At 38.9% G+C, this 21239-nt stretch overlaps 1 protein-coding gene across 1 annotated transcript in view; it reads right to left on the reverse strand.

The window, feature by feature from the left end:
• The window catches only part of LOC124721780 (potassium voltage-gated channel subfamily H member 2), an 887059-nt gene that overhangs the window by 421866 nt on the left and 443954 nt on the right, over positions 1–21239 (reverse strand). The window contains exon 4 of the mRNA XM_047246894.1: positions 12658–12678. Coding sequence (XP_047102850.1) covers positions 12658–12678 — 21 coding nt within the window. The remainder of the gene's footprint in view (positions 1–12657; positions 12679–21239) is intronic.

Below are 21239 nucleotides of genomic sequence, written 5' to 3' on the forward strand. Positions count from 1 at the left end.
TTAATGTGTAATGATATGGATGCAGGTCTTCACCATGCAACAGTTCAACAACCAGTCTTTGAGCTATCTGGAACTGCCTTTCAATATCAAGGGTATTTCACCAAAGTGACTGGTGAGCAGTTTCAAGAGTAATGTCCTCTGTTTGTGGACTGTGTCTAGTCCTTGGATGGCCTCTGTCCATTACTTGTGGACAAAGATTACCTGGTTCCCAAAAGCATTGCTCCAGGTGATGAAAAACATTCTTATCGGGATGGTGCCTTTGAGGGGACCATGCAGCAACATGCATGAGCAGCACACAGCACCAAAAGCATATCAATGTAGTCACCACTTGTGTACTCTATTGGGAAGCCACTGTACATGGACTGGAAAGGACCAGTTATGGTCATACACTATGTGGTTAGTACACACATGCATGCAGCTTGTTTTATCCCACTGTCATGTGATAAGCTATTGTCATGTGACAAAATGATGTCCTGCTTATAAGCAGTGAGAACTAGGGAGTGGACATCTAAAAAATAAAAAAAGGAACCTGTCACAGATTTGAACAATAGCTCCATGGCAGATGAGAGTTTAATGTTCCAGCAGTCTACTCAGTGAGGTATGACAGTAGCGCAGGGTTATACGTGTTTCTCTGCACATTCCAGTGCATTGCATGATGTTGCCAGCTCCTCATTCTCATACATGTGTTCTCAAAATGCATCCTATCTGCTTTTGCTAAATAAACTTTTGTCCTAAATCTGGGTGAGGAATCATATGCTGACCTCGAAACATGGCATTTTTCTTCACCCTGTATAGTGATTCACTTTATGAATTCATTTCACCTAGCTACTACATATTTGGAGCAATGTAACCTTCCTCCCTATGATTTCCCCCCCCCCCCCCCCCCCCACCTTCCTCCTTCCCCAAACATCCTGCTAGGGAATTGAAACTGAGAAACATTTCATATTACTATCATTTAAGGGGAAAAAAAAAGCACACTGACTACGGCATAGCCCCAAATATTAATCTCCAATAGTGCATATAAATATGGTATTAGATCCACCTAGTTGCACAGTTATGTAACTTCAGTTTACAGCCATGTGAAGGACTATATCTTAATTGATTAAATGAGTAGAGACATTTCGTGAACATTCGTAACAAAAATTTCTGTGCAAATAACCTCACCACAAATCCAATAACATAGTTGTTTGTTTCTGTAGTTTCATTGTACTAATGGTATTGTGAAAGATACTGTTTTCACTATAGCGTTTAAAGAAGGAACTGCTGTTTCTAAAAGTGCATAATACACCACATAATCTCAGTTACACCCATGACATTAATGATAAATCAAACTCCTAGCTATACCCCTGAAGTGCTCATCTAGCTGCATTTCTGGAAAGTGCCTCTAAAATTTGGAATTTGTGGGGATAACCAAGTGGCAAATTGGTCTGTGAGGACTGTTTTAATAGCACATCTGGTACTGAACTAGCAGTGACAGGCAGCGGTGCAGGTTTGATTCTTGATTCAGCACAGTTTGAATTTGTGACAAATGTTTATTTCAGCATATAATTTGCCCAAAAATTAAAAGAAAACATCATATTTGTCATCTTCCATGCAAACCATGTGCATTCATAATTGTTGTGCCAGCAAATAAAAACCTCTGTGAACACGATGGACAAAATGAGCTGCAAAGAGTAGGCTAAAAACTGAAGCTGGTTTGCACACTGGCCATCTGAATTTTCCATAGAACTAATTTAAAATTTCAGGTATAAAGTGTCTTTTCACTAGTACTTAGGTTCAATTTTAGGCATTTCATATTATTTCTCTATATTTTCAAATACACTTTTGAGTTTTGTACTATGGTACATTCGTATTGGAAATTTTGGCAGTTTTGCATTTGGGTTCTGCCCGACTTGAAAAACAAACTGCGTATGTTATCTTAAAAGAAATATTATCCATATAAGCAATTTTGGGTAGCTCCTATGTGTCAGAGAAGTATGATCAAGCTACACCTGTTCATACTAAATACTACAAACATGGCAATGCTTTGCAATTGCTAAATATATATCAGAACTGGCTATGCATCCTAAACTATTTCTCCCACTTCTTTCTGCCCATTTTCTCCTCCTCCTGCCCCCCCACTCTCTTTGTTCATCTCCTCATCACCCTCCCTCTTCTCTGTGTACATCACCTCCTCCACCCTCTGCATGTCCATTTCCTCCACCCCTCCTCTCTGTTCTCTTACCCTTGTCTCTGACCTCGAGCCTTGTTCATTGTTATTGCAAATGCAACCCTGTTTGGGAACTGAGGTTCCCTGAAATGAAGAGGCAAATCAGTTGGGATTAATGGTACATGGGGTATGAAATAGGACTCTCCAGCTGCTGGATATGTAAGGATAGTAGTTTCAGTAACAGTATTTTGCATAGTTTTAATCTGGGAATGTATAGAATTAAAAGTTTTGAATGATTTAGAATCCACAGTAGTATTCTAATCACAAGCTAATAAGCCATAAATAAAATTTTCCTGTTTTCTGTAAAACTGATAGTGAGGATGAAAGAAAAGAAGCAGGGACAGCAGATTACCTGAGGTTGAGGCCAGAATTATTACAGGAATAGAGGATGTGTTGTAAGGATAAGTACTGGTTGGGAATTTTGGAAGATGCGGTAAATTGAAGAGGTCATGTAAGCAGAGTCTGGGTGCTATGGGGGGCTGACAGAGGGGCAAAGGGGTTCACCGTGAGAAGGATGGGTGTTGATGGATAGCAGTCCTCCAAGACAACAGTACAATGTCAACAGGTTTTACAGTTTATGGAAGTGGTGTCTGGAATGCTTCCCCAGGTGCTGCAGTGCAAGGGTATCATTTTGGAGTTCAGAGATGTTATGTATGTACTGAGGATTGCATAGTAACAGTATGTGGAGGAGGGAGGAGAGGTGGTTCTGAGATGTCTGTGCCATCAAGAAGTGTTTTTCCAGTACCATATTCAAGAGGGATAGGGACTGGCAGAATCTGAAAAGGCGAATATCATTATGAAAGGGAGAGTGGGCTGCAGAGAAGGGAATTTTTATGGTCAGGCCACTGGGGGAATTCCATGGTTTAGACAGCATTTAAGGAACAGGATGTGGAACTGAGTTTTAGCCAGGGAGTTTACTTTCCCGAAATGGCACTGAAAGATGAGACAGAGGTCTGTTGGGGTTGGGATGATGTTAGTAAATAGGAAATGACACTGGAAGTGGTCAATGAAAGTGTTATGTGGATATAAGAAGAAATGGATAATAGAGCATGAGTTCATGGAGTGAAAAGGACAGAAGTAATTGTGCTGGGAGCAATAGGGTCATTTTGTGGAACGATGGTATTCAAGTTATGCTCACACATGGGAAAGAAGAAGGAGGGAGTAAAAACTCAGACAGGAAGAATGTGTGAGGAGGGATGGTTGGAATCTGAGGATGAATGTAGTGGCTGGTTGCTGGATTGTGTTGTAGCTGTGGTCCGTTGGGTGGCTGTTACGTGAACAGCATGCAGCGCAGTTGCAATGGCAACAACTGGTGCTATAGGGTGTCACAAAAGTTGCACATAACTATGTTGGTTGGCACAGATGAAGCTCATAGATAACAAAGGCAAGCAACATTAATACCCCCTAGCGGCTCTCTTCCTTCCAAACCTTGTAATGTCCCTCCTTTGTTATTATACATAATTTACATCCTATTTGTCTCTCCTGTATTGTACATCTGTATCTTTTTATAATATGTTTTCCCACTTGTCTTTGTTATGCACATGCAGGCAACTTTTGTTACACCCTATAGCACTGATTGCAGCTGTTACAACTGCACTGCATGCCATTCTATGTAACACATATCTGATGGATTACAATTATAACCCATTCCACCAACCAACCACTACATTTAACCCCTGGATACACCCATCCCTCACACATTCCTCCTTCCAGAACTTTACATTTTTCCTTCTTCTTTCCCATGCATGACAATAACTTAAATGTTGTCACACCACAAATCCACCATATAGCTACCAGCACAATTACTTCCATCCTTTTCACTCCACTAACCCATGGTACATTATCCAGTTCTCCTTATAACCATCTAAAACTTTCACTCATCCATTTCCTACCATCATCACTACCCCATTGGACCATTGCCCATCTTTCTGCACCAATTCAGAAAAAATACCACTTCCCTTGGCTAAAAAAGAGTTTCACTTTATGTTCCTTAAACGCTGTCTAAACCAAGATCCCTTACCCCCAACAACCTAACCATAAAAATTCCCTTCTCTGGATCCCATCCCTCCTTTGGCAATGACCTGCACCTTTTCAGGTTCTGCCAGTCCATATCCCTCATGAGTCTGGTAGTGCAAAATCACCTTTCCATGGCACAGGCATCCCACAATCACCTCTATTCCCCCTGCAAGATACTGTTACTATGCAACCCTCACTACATACACAACATTTCTGAAACAGAAACACTTGCATTCCAAGACTTGAAGGAGTTTTTTTTTTAATGATACTCCCACCATTTGACTCTAATAATTTTTATTTTATTGTTGACAATCCAGATTGCAATCTCAGGCCATTTTCAAGTAAAAAAACTTATTTGTATGTCAAAAGGCATCAGACTGGCATGAAATACAAGTCCTTGTCAAAAAAGCATATCTGGTCATATAGGCCAGACCTGTCATTATTAAGAGTGAGAACATCTCTAAAACACCTGAATGTATTACAGACTTTCACTTCTGGACCCTATAGCACAGCTGTAATCTAAAACTGCTAACCAATAAACCTGTTTGTAATACATTTACATAGTTTAGAGACATTCTTACTTTTACTAATGACAGCATCTCACCTATATGACCAGATATAGTTTTTTGACAATGACTTGTATTTCATGCCATTCTGATATCTTTTGACATACAAATACGTTTTTGTACTTGCAAATGGCTTAAGGCCACAATCTGGATCATATAAAAATTATTACAGTTAAATGGCAACAGCATCATTCAAAAATTTACCATGACTGTGACTCCATTGAAAATAAAAATTACCAACCTAGAGGAGTATTCCAGAAACCACCTCCATAAATTTTTCAACCTTTACACTCCTATTCATGCCTTGGAGCACCACTATTTATCAACACCCATCCTTCTCATACTGAACCCCCTTTTCAATTCCTTATAGTACCCAGCCTCTGCTGAGCTGATGTCTTCAATTTACCACATCCTTTAAAACTCCCTCCCAACACCCCACAAAACCCACAAGCACACCCAAAACAAAGTTCTTAAACTCTCTACCAAAAACCTCAGTCCCTCAGAAGTTTCAGTCCTATCCAAAGTCCCAACCTTCATCCCTACACCCTGATTTAACAATGTTCAACTTGTCAAAGATGTACTCTACTTCTCCTAATCCCTACAATGGAAACACTTCTGTGACCCCCCACTCCGATCTAATCACCCCCTAATCAGCTTCCAGAACTTCCCTAACTGCAACTCAGCCTCATCATCTTTCCCCAAGTCCCGTCCTATGAACACTAACCTTTTGGCAGAAGAAAAGACAGCCATACACAACCTGAAAACATATCCACTCCTAATCATCCTCCCTGAAGACATGGGTTCCATCAGTGTCATGATGAATCATGAAGACTCCCTCCACTTAAAAACTCTGCCAGAGTGATTGTCTTCCAGAAGACCAATATAATGTGCAATCCCTACTGAAATCCAAAGGCCCTTCCCAGAGCCTCTCACCTGAGCCCATCTTCCTCCTCCCCCAAACAACACCTCACACACCCAACTTCTACATGCTCCTCAAAATCCACAAGCTCAACAATACTGGACACCCCATTGTAACTGACTGCTGAGCTCGCACTCAAAGAACTTCTACTCTTGTTGACCATCACCTCCAACCAACTGCACAAAAGCTAGTCTCTCCCTTCATGAACTTTCCACCATCCCCACACGTTTCTGCGATCCTTATTTGTCACTGCTGATGTCACCTCCCAATACACCAACATCCCTCACGCCCATGGCCTTGGCACTATTGCACACTGCCTCTTCCAATGTCCTTCAGACTCTAAACCAACCACCTCATTCCTTGTACACCTTACCAACTATATCCTCACCAACAAAAACTTTTCCTTTGAAGGGAAGGTTTACAAACAAATCTGTGCCACAGCCATCAGCACCTGCATGGCACCCACCTATGCCAGCCTGTTTGTGGGCTGCCTAGAGGAAACCTTCCTAGCCTTCCAAAACTTCCAACTCCTAGTCTGTTTCATGTTCATTGATACCATCTTCCTTATCTGGACTTAGGGCCACAACACCCCATACACATTTTTTCACAACCTCAAAACCTTTCCCCCATCTGCTTCACCTTGTCCTCCTCCAAACCAATATGCCACTAGATGTTGATGCCACTCACATGGCTCTATTCACACCTGTGTCCACATTAAACCCACTAACCACCAACAGTAGCTGCATTTTGACACCTGCTATTCCTTCCATAACAAAAAATCTGTCCCACAGTCCAGCCACCTGTGGAAGATGTATCTGCAGTGATGATAACTACCATGCTCAGTATGCTGAAGCACTCACAGACAGGCAATTCACTCAATAAACATATTACCATTCCATATCCTCACACACCCCTAATCCCCCCCCCACCAAGAATCAGCTACAAAGGAGCGCCCCTTATCACCCAGTACCACTCTGGACTGGAGCAGCCAAATCATATCCTTCAACAGAGCTTTGATTATCTTTCATCCTGCCATAAAATGAGGGATATCCTACCCAAGATCTTTCCCACCCTTCCTAAAGTGGTGTACTGCTGCCCACCCAACTTACATAACATCCTAGTCCATCCCTATGCCACTCCCACTCTCAACCCCTTGCCATGGAGATAATGTCCCTGACCCAGACCAAGGTGAAAGACCTAGCCAATCCACCCTTTCAGCACCACCTACACTAGTCCTGTCACAGGCTTATCCCACCCCATCAGAGGCTGGGCCACCTATGAAAGTAGTTGTGTTATTTACCAACTCTGCTGTAAACACTGCACAGCCTGTTATGTTGGTATGGCTACAAACCAGCTGCCCACCAGGATGAATGTCCACTATTAAACTGTTTTCAAGAACAAAATTGACCACTCAGTCACACAACATGCAGCAAAGCACAACATGTTCAATTTCAATGGGTGTTTCACAACCCAAACCATCTGGAGCCTTCCCTCAACCACTAGCTTCTCTGAACCATGCAGGTGGGAGTTACCCTTACAACATATCCTCTGCTCCTGTAATCATTCTGGCCTCAGTCTCAAGTAACCCACTGCCTCACACTCTCCACCCAACAGTTTCCCCTTTCTCCATCCTACCACCACCTCTCAATTCACCTACCCATGTCACCTTCAGTGTGTGTCACTTGCTGTGGGCACTACAATTGTGCAAGCCCATATACTCTGCCACCCCTTCCCTCCCATATTCCTAGCCTCCCTCCGAACCACTAGCCACCCACCTCAAGTCCCTCTCCCAGCCTCCTATCTCCCTCTCCCTGTATGCACTCCATCTGATGCTACCCTCACCAGAACCAGTCCATCTGAAGGTGCTAAATTTTCTTTCTTTTGTGTGTGCCTATTCACAGCTTGGCCCTTCTGCTTTTTGGCAAGTGGTTTCCTTTAATTCGAAAGTACAAATACAGATTAATGAGCAGATGAAATTAATGGCCATCTCAACTATTTTGCAGATGGTGTGGCCCACTATAAGGATATAAGGTTATGTTATCCAATAAAAAATTGTGGTCAAGTGTTAACAGAATAAAAGTCTCATTAAAGAATTTTAACTACCTCTTAATTTCGATAAATGAAAAATCATGTTCCACACACATACAAAGCCTTTGGCCAGGATGTACTGGGCCACAATAGGAGTCAGGCAAACCAGACAAATACCTGGGAATGATGATGTGTAAGGATATTAAATCAACAAATCATAAATAATCTTTCAGGAAAAAGCAAATTGGTAGACTTCTATTGATTGTTTGGGGAATGGTAAACTGCCAATCTTCTATGAAAGAGATTGCTTATAAAACACTTGTCTCTTATTAACTGGATACTGTTGTGTGCAATCCACACTTTGTTAGATTAAGAAGGGACTTACCTCATATACCCAGTATTATGAATTGTCATGAGACTTATATGCAGCTGAGTGAAGCTGTTGTGTTCCTAAATGGACAGACACTAATTAAAATGTCTCATACTTGGCAAGACATGTAAAACACAAAGAAGTGGTTTTACAGGTGGAACCTGTAAGTATTCTTCAATCCCCTGTATGTCACTCTCACAAAGCTGGTGAAAAGAAACAGACTAATAACAGCTTGTGCAAACACATACAATGATTCTTCCTTGCCATACTCTACATGTGAACAGAACAGGTATAAAATTTAATATAAAATATACTTTAAAAAGTACTCTATATCAGATAGTTTATGGTGATTTGCAGAGCATAAATGTGGATTTAAAGTTTAAATATGATCTGAGAGATGATTTGTAGCACATTTTCTCTTGACTGATGTGTTATGTGATAAGAACTAGAAAACCACTGTTGTATTTTCATTTCAGATTGCAAAACCTATGAGTGCTACTCATTTCTTCAGAATATTTATCACCTTTAATTAAGGTATTTTCTTCCCCACACAGGTCTATGAAAACAACTTTCCCCTGAACTGACAACTTGCTGGATATTGAGTAGTCTTTGATGCAATAATAACACAAAGATTTTCTTTCTAACTGACATAGATAATCTTGAATGGAAATTGAGACATTCTTGACAATGTATCTGAGCTCATGTGGCTATATTACTTTTGGTTAAAATTCTTCAACAGATAAAAATTTAAAATGTCACATACAAATAAACATTCTTGAAAATATTGGGCTATGCAAGATGCAGCTATCTTCGAGAAACTAAACATAACCAGAAGAATTGCAATTAAAAAATTTCATTTACAGAAATTGGATCACTGCATGTTGTCCTTTAAGAGACAGGAATTCAAAATATCAATACATGAAAATGATGTCCTGCACTCATTCTGACTTCTGTGGTCCTTATGATTTATCTTCAGACTCATGTAGATCCAATTCTGCAGGTAAACCAACAAGAAATGTGTACACAGAAGGGTAGCAAGAATGGTTATAGGTATGTTTCACTCATGAGAGACCATAATGGAAGTGCTGAAAAACCTGAATACCAATAAGCCTGCTAAAGGTTAGTTACAGAGCTTCAAGAACTAGTATTAAGCAAAGACTCTAGAACCACACTACGGCCTCCAATATTTTGTCCCCGTGGAGAGTGCCAAAACACATTCAACCAATTACAGCATGAGCAGAGGCATCTGAGCAGTCATTCATTTTGTGCTCCACACACAACTGGAATGCGCAGGAACCCTAATATGTAGTACTATGCTAAGTATCTTCCATCATAAATTTCAAAGTGGTTCATACACTATCTGTGCAGATGTACAAAATATCAGAATTGGAAAAATCCTAGTTATTTTGGAGGAAATAGAGTATCACAAACTTCAGACTACATGACTAATAAAATAATTTTTAGATTGTTCAAACTTATTTTTTGCAGCATGCATCATGTTGAAACCAGGTCTAATGAAAATGTAGAAAAGTGGTCAGCAGTTGCATTTTTGATTTGCAGCCTCTTGATAAGTTCAGCACAGTCAGAGACTTAAAAAATATCTAGAATGCTGGGTATCCTTTGTGAGTTGCAGACAATGCAATAGAGAAAGTACACACATGTATATGCATCAGTATCGAATGTCTGTTACCCACTGATAATATTTATCAGCAAGTAGTCACACTGCTAACATGAAGTCTGTTCTCTACAGTCTCGCCTTCCACCATTTCTACGCAGATTGTTTTATCAAGAGTCCAGTCATACAATAGAACATTGCTGTTAAACTCCAGGACATTCCTTTCAGAAACAATAGGAGTATTGCTATAATTCATTTCTATGAATATTTTGAAATTTAAAAGAAGTGGCAATCCTCAGCTGATTTGAAGAACATACGAGCTTTTCTACAAATGGGCAATGAAAGTTCAGGAAAAAGTAAAGAGTCTTGTCATGTAGGTGCTCATGAAATCTAATAACACAAGAAACTGAAGGAATATTTCCAACCGAAACTATACTCATCTGTTGTTAAACCTGCCACAAACAGAAATATTATATTTCAGATTACTGCACTGTCATGTGAATGGCAAGTACAATAGTAGTCTTTAAATGCCAGATAAATAAGAAATGAAAAGTCAAGAGTTTTTCTGCATGTGATGTTTTCAAAGATATTACACATAGCAAGGAGAGCTGTACAACACTACTACCATTCTCAATTACAGTAATTCATAAGCCTGTGGCATCTTCTGGCAATAGGCTCCTCTTTTTTCCATGTGATATTAGTATTCTAGGTATTTTGTAACATACACACTATGAATATACACTCCTGGAAATTGAAATAAGAACACCGTGAATTCATTGTCCCAGGAAGGGGAAACTTTATTGACACATTCCTGGGGTCAGATACATCACATGATCACACTGACAGAACCACAGGCACGTAGACACAGGCAACAGAGCACGCACAATGTCGGCACTAGTACAGTGTATATCCACCTTTCGCAGCAATGCAGGCTGCTATTCTCCCATCGAGACGATCGTAGAGATGCTGGATGTAGTCCTGTGGAACGGCTTGCCATGCCATTTCCACCTGGCGCCTCAGTTGGACCAGCGTTCGTGCTGGACGTGCAGACCGCGTGAGACGACGCTTCATCCAGTCCCAAACATGCTCAATGGGGGACAGATCCGGAGATCTTGCTGGCCAGGGTAGTTGACTTACACCTTCTAGAGCACGTTGGGTTGCACGGGATACATGCGGACGTGCATTGTCCTGTTGGAACAGCAAGTTCCCTTGCCGGTCTAGGAATGGTAGAACGATGGGTTCGATGACGGTTTGGATGTACCGTGCACTATTCAGTGTCCCCTCGACGATGACCAGTGGTGTACGGCCAGTGTACGAGATCGCTCCCCACACCATGATGCCAGGTGTTGGCCCTGTGTGCCTCGGTCGTATGCAGTCCTGATTGTGGCGCTCACCTGCACGGCGCCAAACACACATACGACCATCATTGGCACCAAGGCAGAAGCGACTCTCATCGCTGAAGACGACACATCTCCATTCGTCCCTCCATTCACGCCTGTCGCGACACCACTGGAGGCGGGCTGCACGATGTTGGGGCGTGAGCGGAAGACGGCCTAACGGTGTGCGGGACCGTAGCACAGCTTCATGGAGATGGTTGCAAATGGTCCTCGCTGATACCCCAGGAGCAACAGTGTCCCTAATTTGCTGGGAAGTGGCGGTGCGGTCCCCTACGGCACTGCGTAGGATCCTACGGTCTTCGCGTGCATCCGTGCATCGCTGCGGTCCGGTCCCAGGTCGACGGGCACGTGCACCTTCCGCCGACCACTGGTGACAACATCGATGTACTGTGGAGACCTCACGCCCCACGTGTTGAGCAATTCGGCGGTACGTCCACCCGGCCTCCCGCATGCCCACTATACGCCCTCGCTCAAAGTCCGTCAACTGCACATACGGTTCACGTCCACGCTGTCGCGGCATGCTACCAGTGTTAAAGACTGCGATGGAGCTCCGTATGCCACGGCAAACAGGCTGACACTGACGGCGGCGGTGCACAAATGCTGCGCAGCTAGCGCCATTCGACGGCCAACACCGCGGTTCCTGGTGTGTCCGCTGTGCCGTGCGTGTGATCATTGCTTGTACAGCCCTCTCGTAGTGTCCGGAGCAAGTATGGTGGGTCTGACACACCGGTGTCAATGTGTTCTTTTTTCCATTTCCTGGAGTGTACTTCAATACTTATGTCTGCATAAGTGTGAGTAGGGGAAATAGTTTTTCTCTATTTTTTATGTATTGATTTTCATGTTTTATACCTGTGTTTGAATGTATGTGTTGTAGAGGCTTGAGGTAAACTTAGACAAAACGCAAACAGCTGCCTAACTGCACATAAATACTACCTGAAAAACTCTGGTAGGCTCACTGGTGTGCCATACTTTAACTTTTATGGCAATACCAAACAGCTGTTCACAAAATAACTCTTCATGCACCCTTATGGTACATGCTGCTTCCAATTTTAATAGTTTGTATAAATTCTGTAAAACTCTTCAGCCTGCCCATCTTGAACACTCTTAATCTCAGCATCTGAGGTTTACCTGTTCTAAATATTTATTATTTTATACAAATAATCATCATTTGATATAAGACTAAAACGTATTAAATGCCAATAAACTGCATATGCAAACGGTTTTGGAGTGATTTGGTACCAGTTTAAGGTTCCAGTTTCTTATGATCACTGTCCAAACTTTATTCATCTATATATATATTTATTGTTTATTGATATTAGTGTTATAATCTTTAAACATATACTACAACAAAATGCGTGAAGCATAGAAAGACTCACCATGCTAGTAAAAGCACACACATTCTGCATCTATTTCCTATTCACACAACTTTCTGGTAGGCAAGCAAATCTGACAGCCCAGAGTTAAGTGGTTAAAATAAACAATGACTATAAATCACTAAATGCAGATAACAGAAACTAAAATAATATTAAAAACTAACCTCATCAGCATCCAAGCCCAACTGCAAAATGTAAGATTCTACTGAAAATAACACACTTAGACAAGAAACTACTGAAGTAAAAGACAGATATCTATAGAACTATGATGAAGGAGAGTTAGACACACTCTTGCTTAGAAAGTACATTTACATACCAAGCACACAAAACACTTAACAGCAACACCATATTAAGTCTGTCATGTCACATTATGCTCACTAACTGTGAAGAAGGAGACACATACAAATGCCAAAAAATTATTACATGCCATTTCTGTTGCCTTATATTTGGGTAAATTCTTAAATGATTAAAAAAATATAAAAAATACCCTTCCTCTACCTGTATTTGTGTGGAACTATATTAATATCTAATCTCTCAGGTTTTAGCTTGTATGCCTATTTCTGAAAGTACTCATTGGTTTATTATTCATAAACTGGTGTATAGCCTTTAAACCCTATCATAAAATTTAATAATTAATTAACAGTGTATAAGAATGTATATTTTTTAATACACTATTAATGTTTAGGTAACTGTTGTTATCAGATGGGAAAACACTTTATTCACTGATCTATTACATAGCAGCTGAAGGCCCATTGAGAAAGACAAATGTTGTGGAATGTACAAACATATATCAATGATGTGTCAGTGTACTAAATGTTTGAGATAATGTTATATTTTTGGAATAAAAGTGTAGCTGCATATTCTGTACAAATATTTATTTATTTTTTTATTTATTCTCTTTTCTTATTCTGAAATACTAATGAAATTCCATTTACAATGTATCTTAGGGAAGGAAACCCACAAGGGATGATGGTGGTTAGGGAGGGGGGAATATCATGAGGGAGCACAGCTGTGTACAAGAAAAGTGGGACTGGAGGAGGATGAAGTCATAATTTAGCAACCCTAGCATTTTATTAAAGTTTCCTGGAATAATTGTTACTAATAGAATTACTTGTACACAAAACCAAATGTGTTCTCAAGATTTAGATGGAATTTTAATTTCTACCCCATACTTTGGGTGTTTTTATCTGTAGTGACTCTAGTAAAACAAAAATATTTTGTTTACTATATATTTCTGCTACTTTTTCCTATATAACATGAACATTAAATGAAATGACAGAGCAAAATGCATGCATGATGTTTACACTGATTTACAGCACACACAACTGCAGTAACACTTCCCTCTGTCATTACCAACGTGTAATTATGCTCGATCATTGTTGAAAACTTATTAGAAGTATGAATGGATATTTGAAAAATAGTATGTTATGTCATGTCACTTGGTGGTTTTTGTTGTTTTATTTTTTCCGCCATTTATTCTCTTTCTTATTGCCAAAAAAGTACAAAAGTAATGTATGGTATGATTTGGCCTGAATGAAGTATTTATTAACAATGATGATTTAAGAAAACTATAAGGATTCAACAGTAGAACACCTGATCAGGTATGTAGGAAATCAGTGAATAAATATTATGAAGTTTGTACATTACCCTTGTTCCCCATATAGTGTGATAGTTGTTGAATTAATTACAGTGTGCATAGGGCCTACCATTTTAAACAGATATAGACTTCATGAAATCAGTAATAATAAAATTTTACTTGCTCCGTACAGACCTACATTTCTTGAGAAGATACTATGTCCAAAAGTTTTAGTATTTAGTTTATTTTGATGTCTCCTATACCATTGGGGAAAACAGTTAAAGTGTAAAAATAATTATGAATTTTAAGATAATGTATTGCTACAGTCACAGTGGAATTGAGCTCAAAGAATATATTTGAAATTCCTAATTGTGTGATTCATACTGTGTGTATAATCAAAACTACTCTACATCATCATTGGACTATAGACTCCAGAAAGAGAGAAGTAATATATGTACTTTCACATTCCATTTTTTTAAAAATTAACCCCAAAGGCTATGCCAGTATACTACAAAAAATAATGGAGAGTACTATCTAACATGAAACTAAAGTGATACTTTATTTGGATGGCATTTAGCAATAGAGATTTGAGAGTAAACACTCCTGAGTGAAATTCATCAGGTGCAGGCCTATTTTCCATAAAAGTACCTGCATTAGATTTTTTCTCAAGGAAGAGATGGAAATGAATGTAATAATATTTACTAATTTTGTAACATGAAGCTGGAACTTTTTGGCTAACTCTACTCACAACCATAGAGTGCCTAGTTCAGCAGTAAACACATTAAGATTTGTACTAAACTTATTACACCTGGTACAAAACTATGTGAAATGATTTATAAAGTTATGTGTGAACATCCACTAAGTCAAAGAGTAGATTTTCAAAAGAAAACATTGTCCACTTCAAGCTGTATTTTTTTTTTTTTTCATTTTTTAGCAGCTATTGGCCAGTTTTGACTGACAAGTCAGAATCAACTACATATACTGGGCAACATGCTGTAGGACCTGTGGCATGTAAATTAGTCCACACGTAGAACCACACATTAACAGTGGCATGGTTTGTATCAAATACAAACAGAAAGACTGTAAAGCATGTGGAAGAACCACATGAATGACAGCTTAAGGACAAACTTAACATCCAATCACATTTTATTGTACATCAACCTCAACTTATAAATTCATTAAATATGATTATGGATGGGACAAGTGTATAAGTTGAGGTTCATACATGATAAAATGTGGTTCTTCAGTGAATGGATGTTATTGCTGTCCTTAAAGTGTATCGCACATGGTTCTTCCACAAGTTTTACAATTTTTCTGTTCATATTTGATACAGATAATGTCAGTGTTAATGTGTGGTTGCACATGTGGCCAAGTAGATTAATTCACACACAACAACTCCTACAGTATGTAGCATACTGATACTACGTATGAGCTTGAGAATTACCTCTCAGTCAAAACTGACCAATAGCAACTAATAAATGGAAAAATTTATGGTCACAATGGACAATGTTTTCTTTAAAAAAATATATCATGGCTGTGGGCCCTTATACATGACTGCATAATCCACTTCATAAATATGACTGGTGATGAAAGCTGTATTCATGGGCAAAATCTGGAACCAATGGAGCAGTCAGTGCAGTGTAAAGGCTTAAACTAACTAAGGCCAAAAAAAACAGGACAGTGTCAAAGTTAAACAAATATTGTGTACGTCATCTTCTTTGGCACCAATATTAATCTTTCTTGTGCATTTTCTGCTACAAACACTAATGACAACCATCCTCTCCCCCCCCCCCCCCCCCCCTCTCTCTCTCTCTCTCTCTCTCTCTCTCTCTCTCTCTCTCTCTCTCTCTCTCTTTCTTTCTTTCTTTAGGCCACATTTAGAAGAAAATATGTACCAAGAGAGATCAGAACTTCAACACAAAAATCACAGGCACCTTGTCTTCAAAACCAGCAATGTTTTGGAAAGTACTGACATTGTTGGCATTTCCCATTGTACTTATTCTCAAAATGATTTGACTACGATATTTCACCAAATGAAATTCAAACTGATGGAATGTTGTACATTTTGAAACTGCCAATGAAATTTAAAGGGAACTGCATTTGGTAGTTGTAGATTTATACGAAAGAACCCCAATAGTGGTTTTGAGCTGTAGAAAACAGATGTTATCACTTTCATACTTTTCAGAAGACTACTATATTTTGAAAATGAAGGTAATCACATGAAGCAACTGAGTACTGCAAACCAGAAATTTCCATTTAATTGATCAAAAGAAGTTACAGATTATATCTCATTTATAATGTTTGTAAAACTGGAGACAACAAACAGAACAATTATAAAGGTAATAATGGTCAGTTTAAAAGAATCTGATGTTGTCATCACACAAATATCTCTGTCGAATTACAAGAATGAGAATCCTTATCAATGATGTAATTGCGAACAGAGCAGGCAACTTACATGTGCATGTGGGACATACCTCTTTTTTTGAATTGTTACATCTTCAGTCTATGTCTTCAGCAATGATTCTTGGACATGTCCAAATGGGACAACATAACACATTATTTGGTATTTCTATTAAAATATTTCCAGTTTTTTTTATAATTTACCGGAAGTTTTGTTTTTTGTTAATTTCATTTTTAAATACACTCATGCTCATAAATTAAGGATAATTGCAGAATGTGATGCCACACAATGTGGCACTGCACAAAACTTGTGCTAATAGCATAGGCACTTAGGGAACACACACAACACAGTTCTGCAAGTCAACGGTATTAGTGATAAGTTGAGAAAACCATCCCGAAACACATGTGCTACAGAATGCCACTATTTCCTTCGCATCTACCCTGACATCAATATGGGATATGATCACCATGCACATGTACACAGGCTGCACAATAGTTTGGTATACTCTGGATCAGGTGGTCGAGCAGCTGCTGGGGTATCGCTTCCCATTCTTGCACCACTGCCTGTCAGAGCTCCTGAAGTGTGGTAGGGGTTTGAAGACATGCAGAGATACATGACTAAGAGCATCCCAGACGTGCTTCATGGGGTAGGTCTGGAGAACAGGCAGGCCACTCCATTCACCTGATATCTTCTGTTTCAAGGTACTCCCCCACGATGGCAGCTTGGTGAGGCCATGCGTTATCATCCATCAGGAGGAAGGTGGGACCCACTGCACCCCTGAAAAGGTGGACATACTGGTGCAAAATGACATCCCAATACACCTAACTTGTTACAGTTCCTCTGTCAAAGACGTGAAGGGGTGTACATGCACCAATCATAATCCCAACCCACACCATCAAACCACCACCTCCATACAGGTACCTTTCAAGGACATTAAGGGGTTGGTATCTGGTTCCTAGTTCAGACTATACCTGGACTCGTCTGTGAACATAACCTGGGACCACTGTTCCAATGACCACGTAATGTGTTCTTGACACCAGCCTTTACAGGCTCTCCTGCGACCAGGTGTCAGTGGACTGCACCTTGCAGTCTCCAGGTGAATAAACCATGTCTGTTCAGTCATATGTAGACTGTGTGTCTGGAGACAACTGTTCCAGCAGCTGTGGTAAGGTCCTGAGCAAGGCTACTTGCAGTACTTCGTGGCCATCTGCAGGCACTGATGGTGAGATATCGGTCTTCTTGTGGTGTTGTACAATGTGGGTGTCCCATACTGTAGCACCTGGACACATTTCCTGTCTGCTGGAATTGTTGCCATAATCTTGAGATCACACTCTGTGGCACACAGAGGGCCTGTGCTGCGACCTGCTGTGTTTGACCAGCCTCCAGTCGCCCTAGTATTCTACCCCTCATAATGTCATCAATATGTGTTCTTTGAGCCATTTTCAACATTTTCAACACACAGTCCCCATTAGCTCATCTGAAAATGTCTGCACTCTTACTCGCTGCACCGTACTCTGACATAAACCAACACACCTCTGCATATGTGGACTGCTGCCAGCACCACCGTGCGAAGACCACAGGTCAAATGCACCACATGGTCATACCCCAAGGTGATTTAAACCCACAAACAGCACACCAGAGCGTTATTTCACCATGTATCAGCATAAGCCTTAATTTATGAGCATGAGTGTATATTTGAAATGGAAGATCTGTAGGAAGTAGTTTATGCACCAGACAATATTTATAAATTGAGAATAATGGAAGAAGAAGCATTCAGTTTCACTGAAATGAAATATCTAGAGCCGCTGATGCTGAAACAAACTTTTCTCGAAGCACGAAATTAATTTTCACATTTTTTATCATGGTTCCTGGATTAATATTACTAAACACCATCCATTTAATATGTGCCATGCTACCTAGACTGTTCAGAATAAGTACTAAAAATTTTAATCACTCTGAAATGAACAAAAATATTCTGAAATAATTTTCTTTGATCTGTTTAATATTTTTCCCCTAATATGTTTTGTATCATTTATTTCAAATTATTCATCATTAATTATTCAAAGAAGATGGTGCTAAACAGTAGTAACATAGATCTGTGATACATTCTAAAGTTTCACAATCATTTCCAGACATTATTATCATGAACAGTCAATGAGTGAAACAAAGACAAACTATCATGTACCAGTATGCCATGCAATGATGCAAAAGAGAGCAAAACATAATCTTAAAATCTGTTGGAGAAAAACAGTATACATATAATTATTTTCATACAAAACAGGTTTTATTTTAAGGCTACTGCCCAATTTTTGGAAGAGGTAACAAGCCTTTGTAAGTTTTCAAATGCATAAACAATTACATCATTCATTAACAATTCTAAATCATTAAGTAGCAAATTATACACAATGTGTTGCAAAACTATCTGTACAAGATTACACAAGAGATACAGAAAACCAAGGCTAGCTCATTTTGGATAGGGACATAAACCCATCGTCATAGCCACTGGAATTTTGCTATGTGTATGAAACCGTCGGTTTGACATATTCACAACTGATGATCAGATACTGAAGAGGATGCAGTCCTTGCTGTCTGCATTCATGCAGAAAGTTTATGTATAGTGCTAATAAAGTATTTTATAAGGTATTAATTAGCTGGCATGCATCTGGTGTCACAACTGCCCACAGAAATTGATAAGCACCTGTGAGTGAAATGGCAGTGTATTCTCAACAGATAAGTTTCAAACCAGCAGTTGCTCATGCATGTGCACTCATATTAAAGAGAAAAGGGCTGCATTGAAAAAGATGTGAAGAGAAAGAGGATCTAGCAGTGCATGCTTCTGACAAGAAGAAAGTCTTTGATGTTATGAGAGCAGTCCAAGAACAATAATTTAAGTTGTATACAACCCTAAACAGAGCAACACCTGCACACTGTGCAGTTATATTGTTTTCAGTTTTAGTATATAAAAGTGTATGAGGGTGTTGATTATTTCTATTGAAGTATTTCACACACCACTTCCATAGCAGACTGAAAAGCAGCCTGATACTGTTGCTGAAGTGTTCTACACAAATACAAATTTTTCACATATTGTATTTTCAACCTGAACATTCAATGCATGTATTTTTATGGTTTTTGACAACCATTCATTCTAAATCAACATGTCATTCATGACACTTCTAGACCACATATGTTCACATTATTTTTCTGAAATAAGTCTTACCATAGCTGCTGTATGATTTACCCTTAGAGTCCCAGGAGGCATAACCAGACAGTTAGTTTTGGAAACCAACTGATAAACTGGGATAAACCTATCACTTGGTCACCCGCTTTTGAAAGTCTTACACACTTATGTATCACATCATAGAATTTTACATATCAGTCATTTAATATATAAGACATTTAATGAAACACATTGTATAATTTTGCAAATTACTCTTACCACTAAAACTTTGTTAATGTACTTTAACTCAATTAAGGTATTTTTGATCATTGTTTTAACATTGCAGTCTAGGCAGTGATTCTGTTTACCATGTTTGTAAGTAGATCATGTCAATAAAGAAAAATTTCTAGTATTTCACAAGACCCCCAATAACTGCCTTTTTAAGAGTACTACTAAATGACTACATTGGATGCATTCTTCATCTCCTTTAACATTATGTACAGAAAGTTTTGCAACATAGTGTACTGGTACATTATGTTTTGACATGACTTATCACTGGGACTTTAATAAGTAAAAATCTTGCAGTAAATATTTTGAAGAGCTCTAAGTCTTATTTTTCAAAAGAAATAGAGAAAACAAAAAAGGCTGCAACATTAGCCATGTAAAACGTATTACAAAAAGAAAAATGTCTTGTCATAAGTTGGCTGATGCAAGAAATATTGAGAAACAAATGATAGACATAAAAAATAGCACAAATGAATGTGTATTTACTGGAATACTTATAATGGATAAGATAATAATTACTGGTGACCTCATTGCTGTATTTTTTTCTGTCACATTACATATCAATTTCTTTTACCTCAAATATTGATAAGCAATCAGTTTTGAAATGTACTAAGGAAATTCTCATACAAAAGGTCAAACATGAACAGAAACTATATTCATCGCATAGGAACACTGCAATAACAATGATTGATATAAAAAATTAAAAGTAAATATCATTTTTGAACTAAAAAATGAGAAGAATCATTGCAAATGTAAAAATAATAGAAAGGAAAAAAAGAACTTAAAGTAACTATACTTTCGACTAATATATAACCAATAGTTGTGAGAAACATCCACCACACAGGTCTTAGTCCAATATTTTGTGTGCCTCACCTACACCTGTGTTTTCTAAAAATTTTACTTCCTTTTTCTCCCTTTTATACAAATTTCTGTTGAATCTAGTTTGTGTAAGAGAGATTCACTTTATTTGTCACACCTTTTCTTTCTTCTCTCTGTTTCATAAGTAAACATTGCTTTATAAGTAGTCAGATTTACTACATGATTTAATATTGTCTATTCACTGTCACAACAATATCATGTTATGCTATGTAAATGAATTAAATAGGCAATAATCATTTGATCATGAGAAAATTTGTTTCAGCCATAAAACAAGCTGTATGAGAATATGTTATAATCTTTTTAAAGTGACAGAAATGGTCATTAAGTGATCCCCTACTAATATAAGTACTACTTGGAAAGTTCTTGGATGTTGTGGAAACTGTAAACTGAAGATGATGATAAATATTATGCAGTTTCCTTAACACCATCAAACATAATGCCCCTGATC

Source organism: Schistocerca piceifrons, chromosome X, assembly GCF_021461385.2.
Source record: "Schistocerca piceifrons isolate TAMUIC-IGC-003096 chromosome X, iqSchPice1.1, whole genome shotgun sequence".
In the NCBI taxonomy this organism is placed as follows: domain Eukaryota; kingdom Metazoa; phylum Arthropoda; class Insecta; order Orthoptera; family Acrididae; genus Schistocerca; species Schistocerca piceifrons.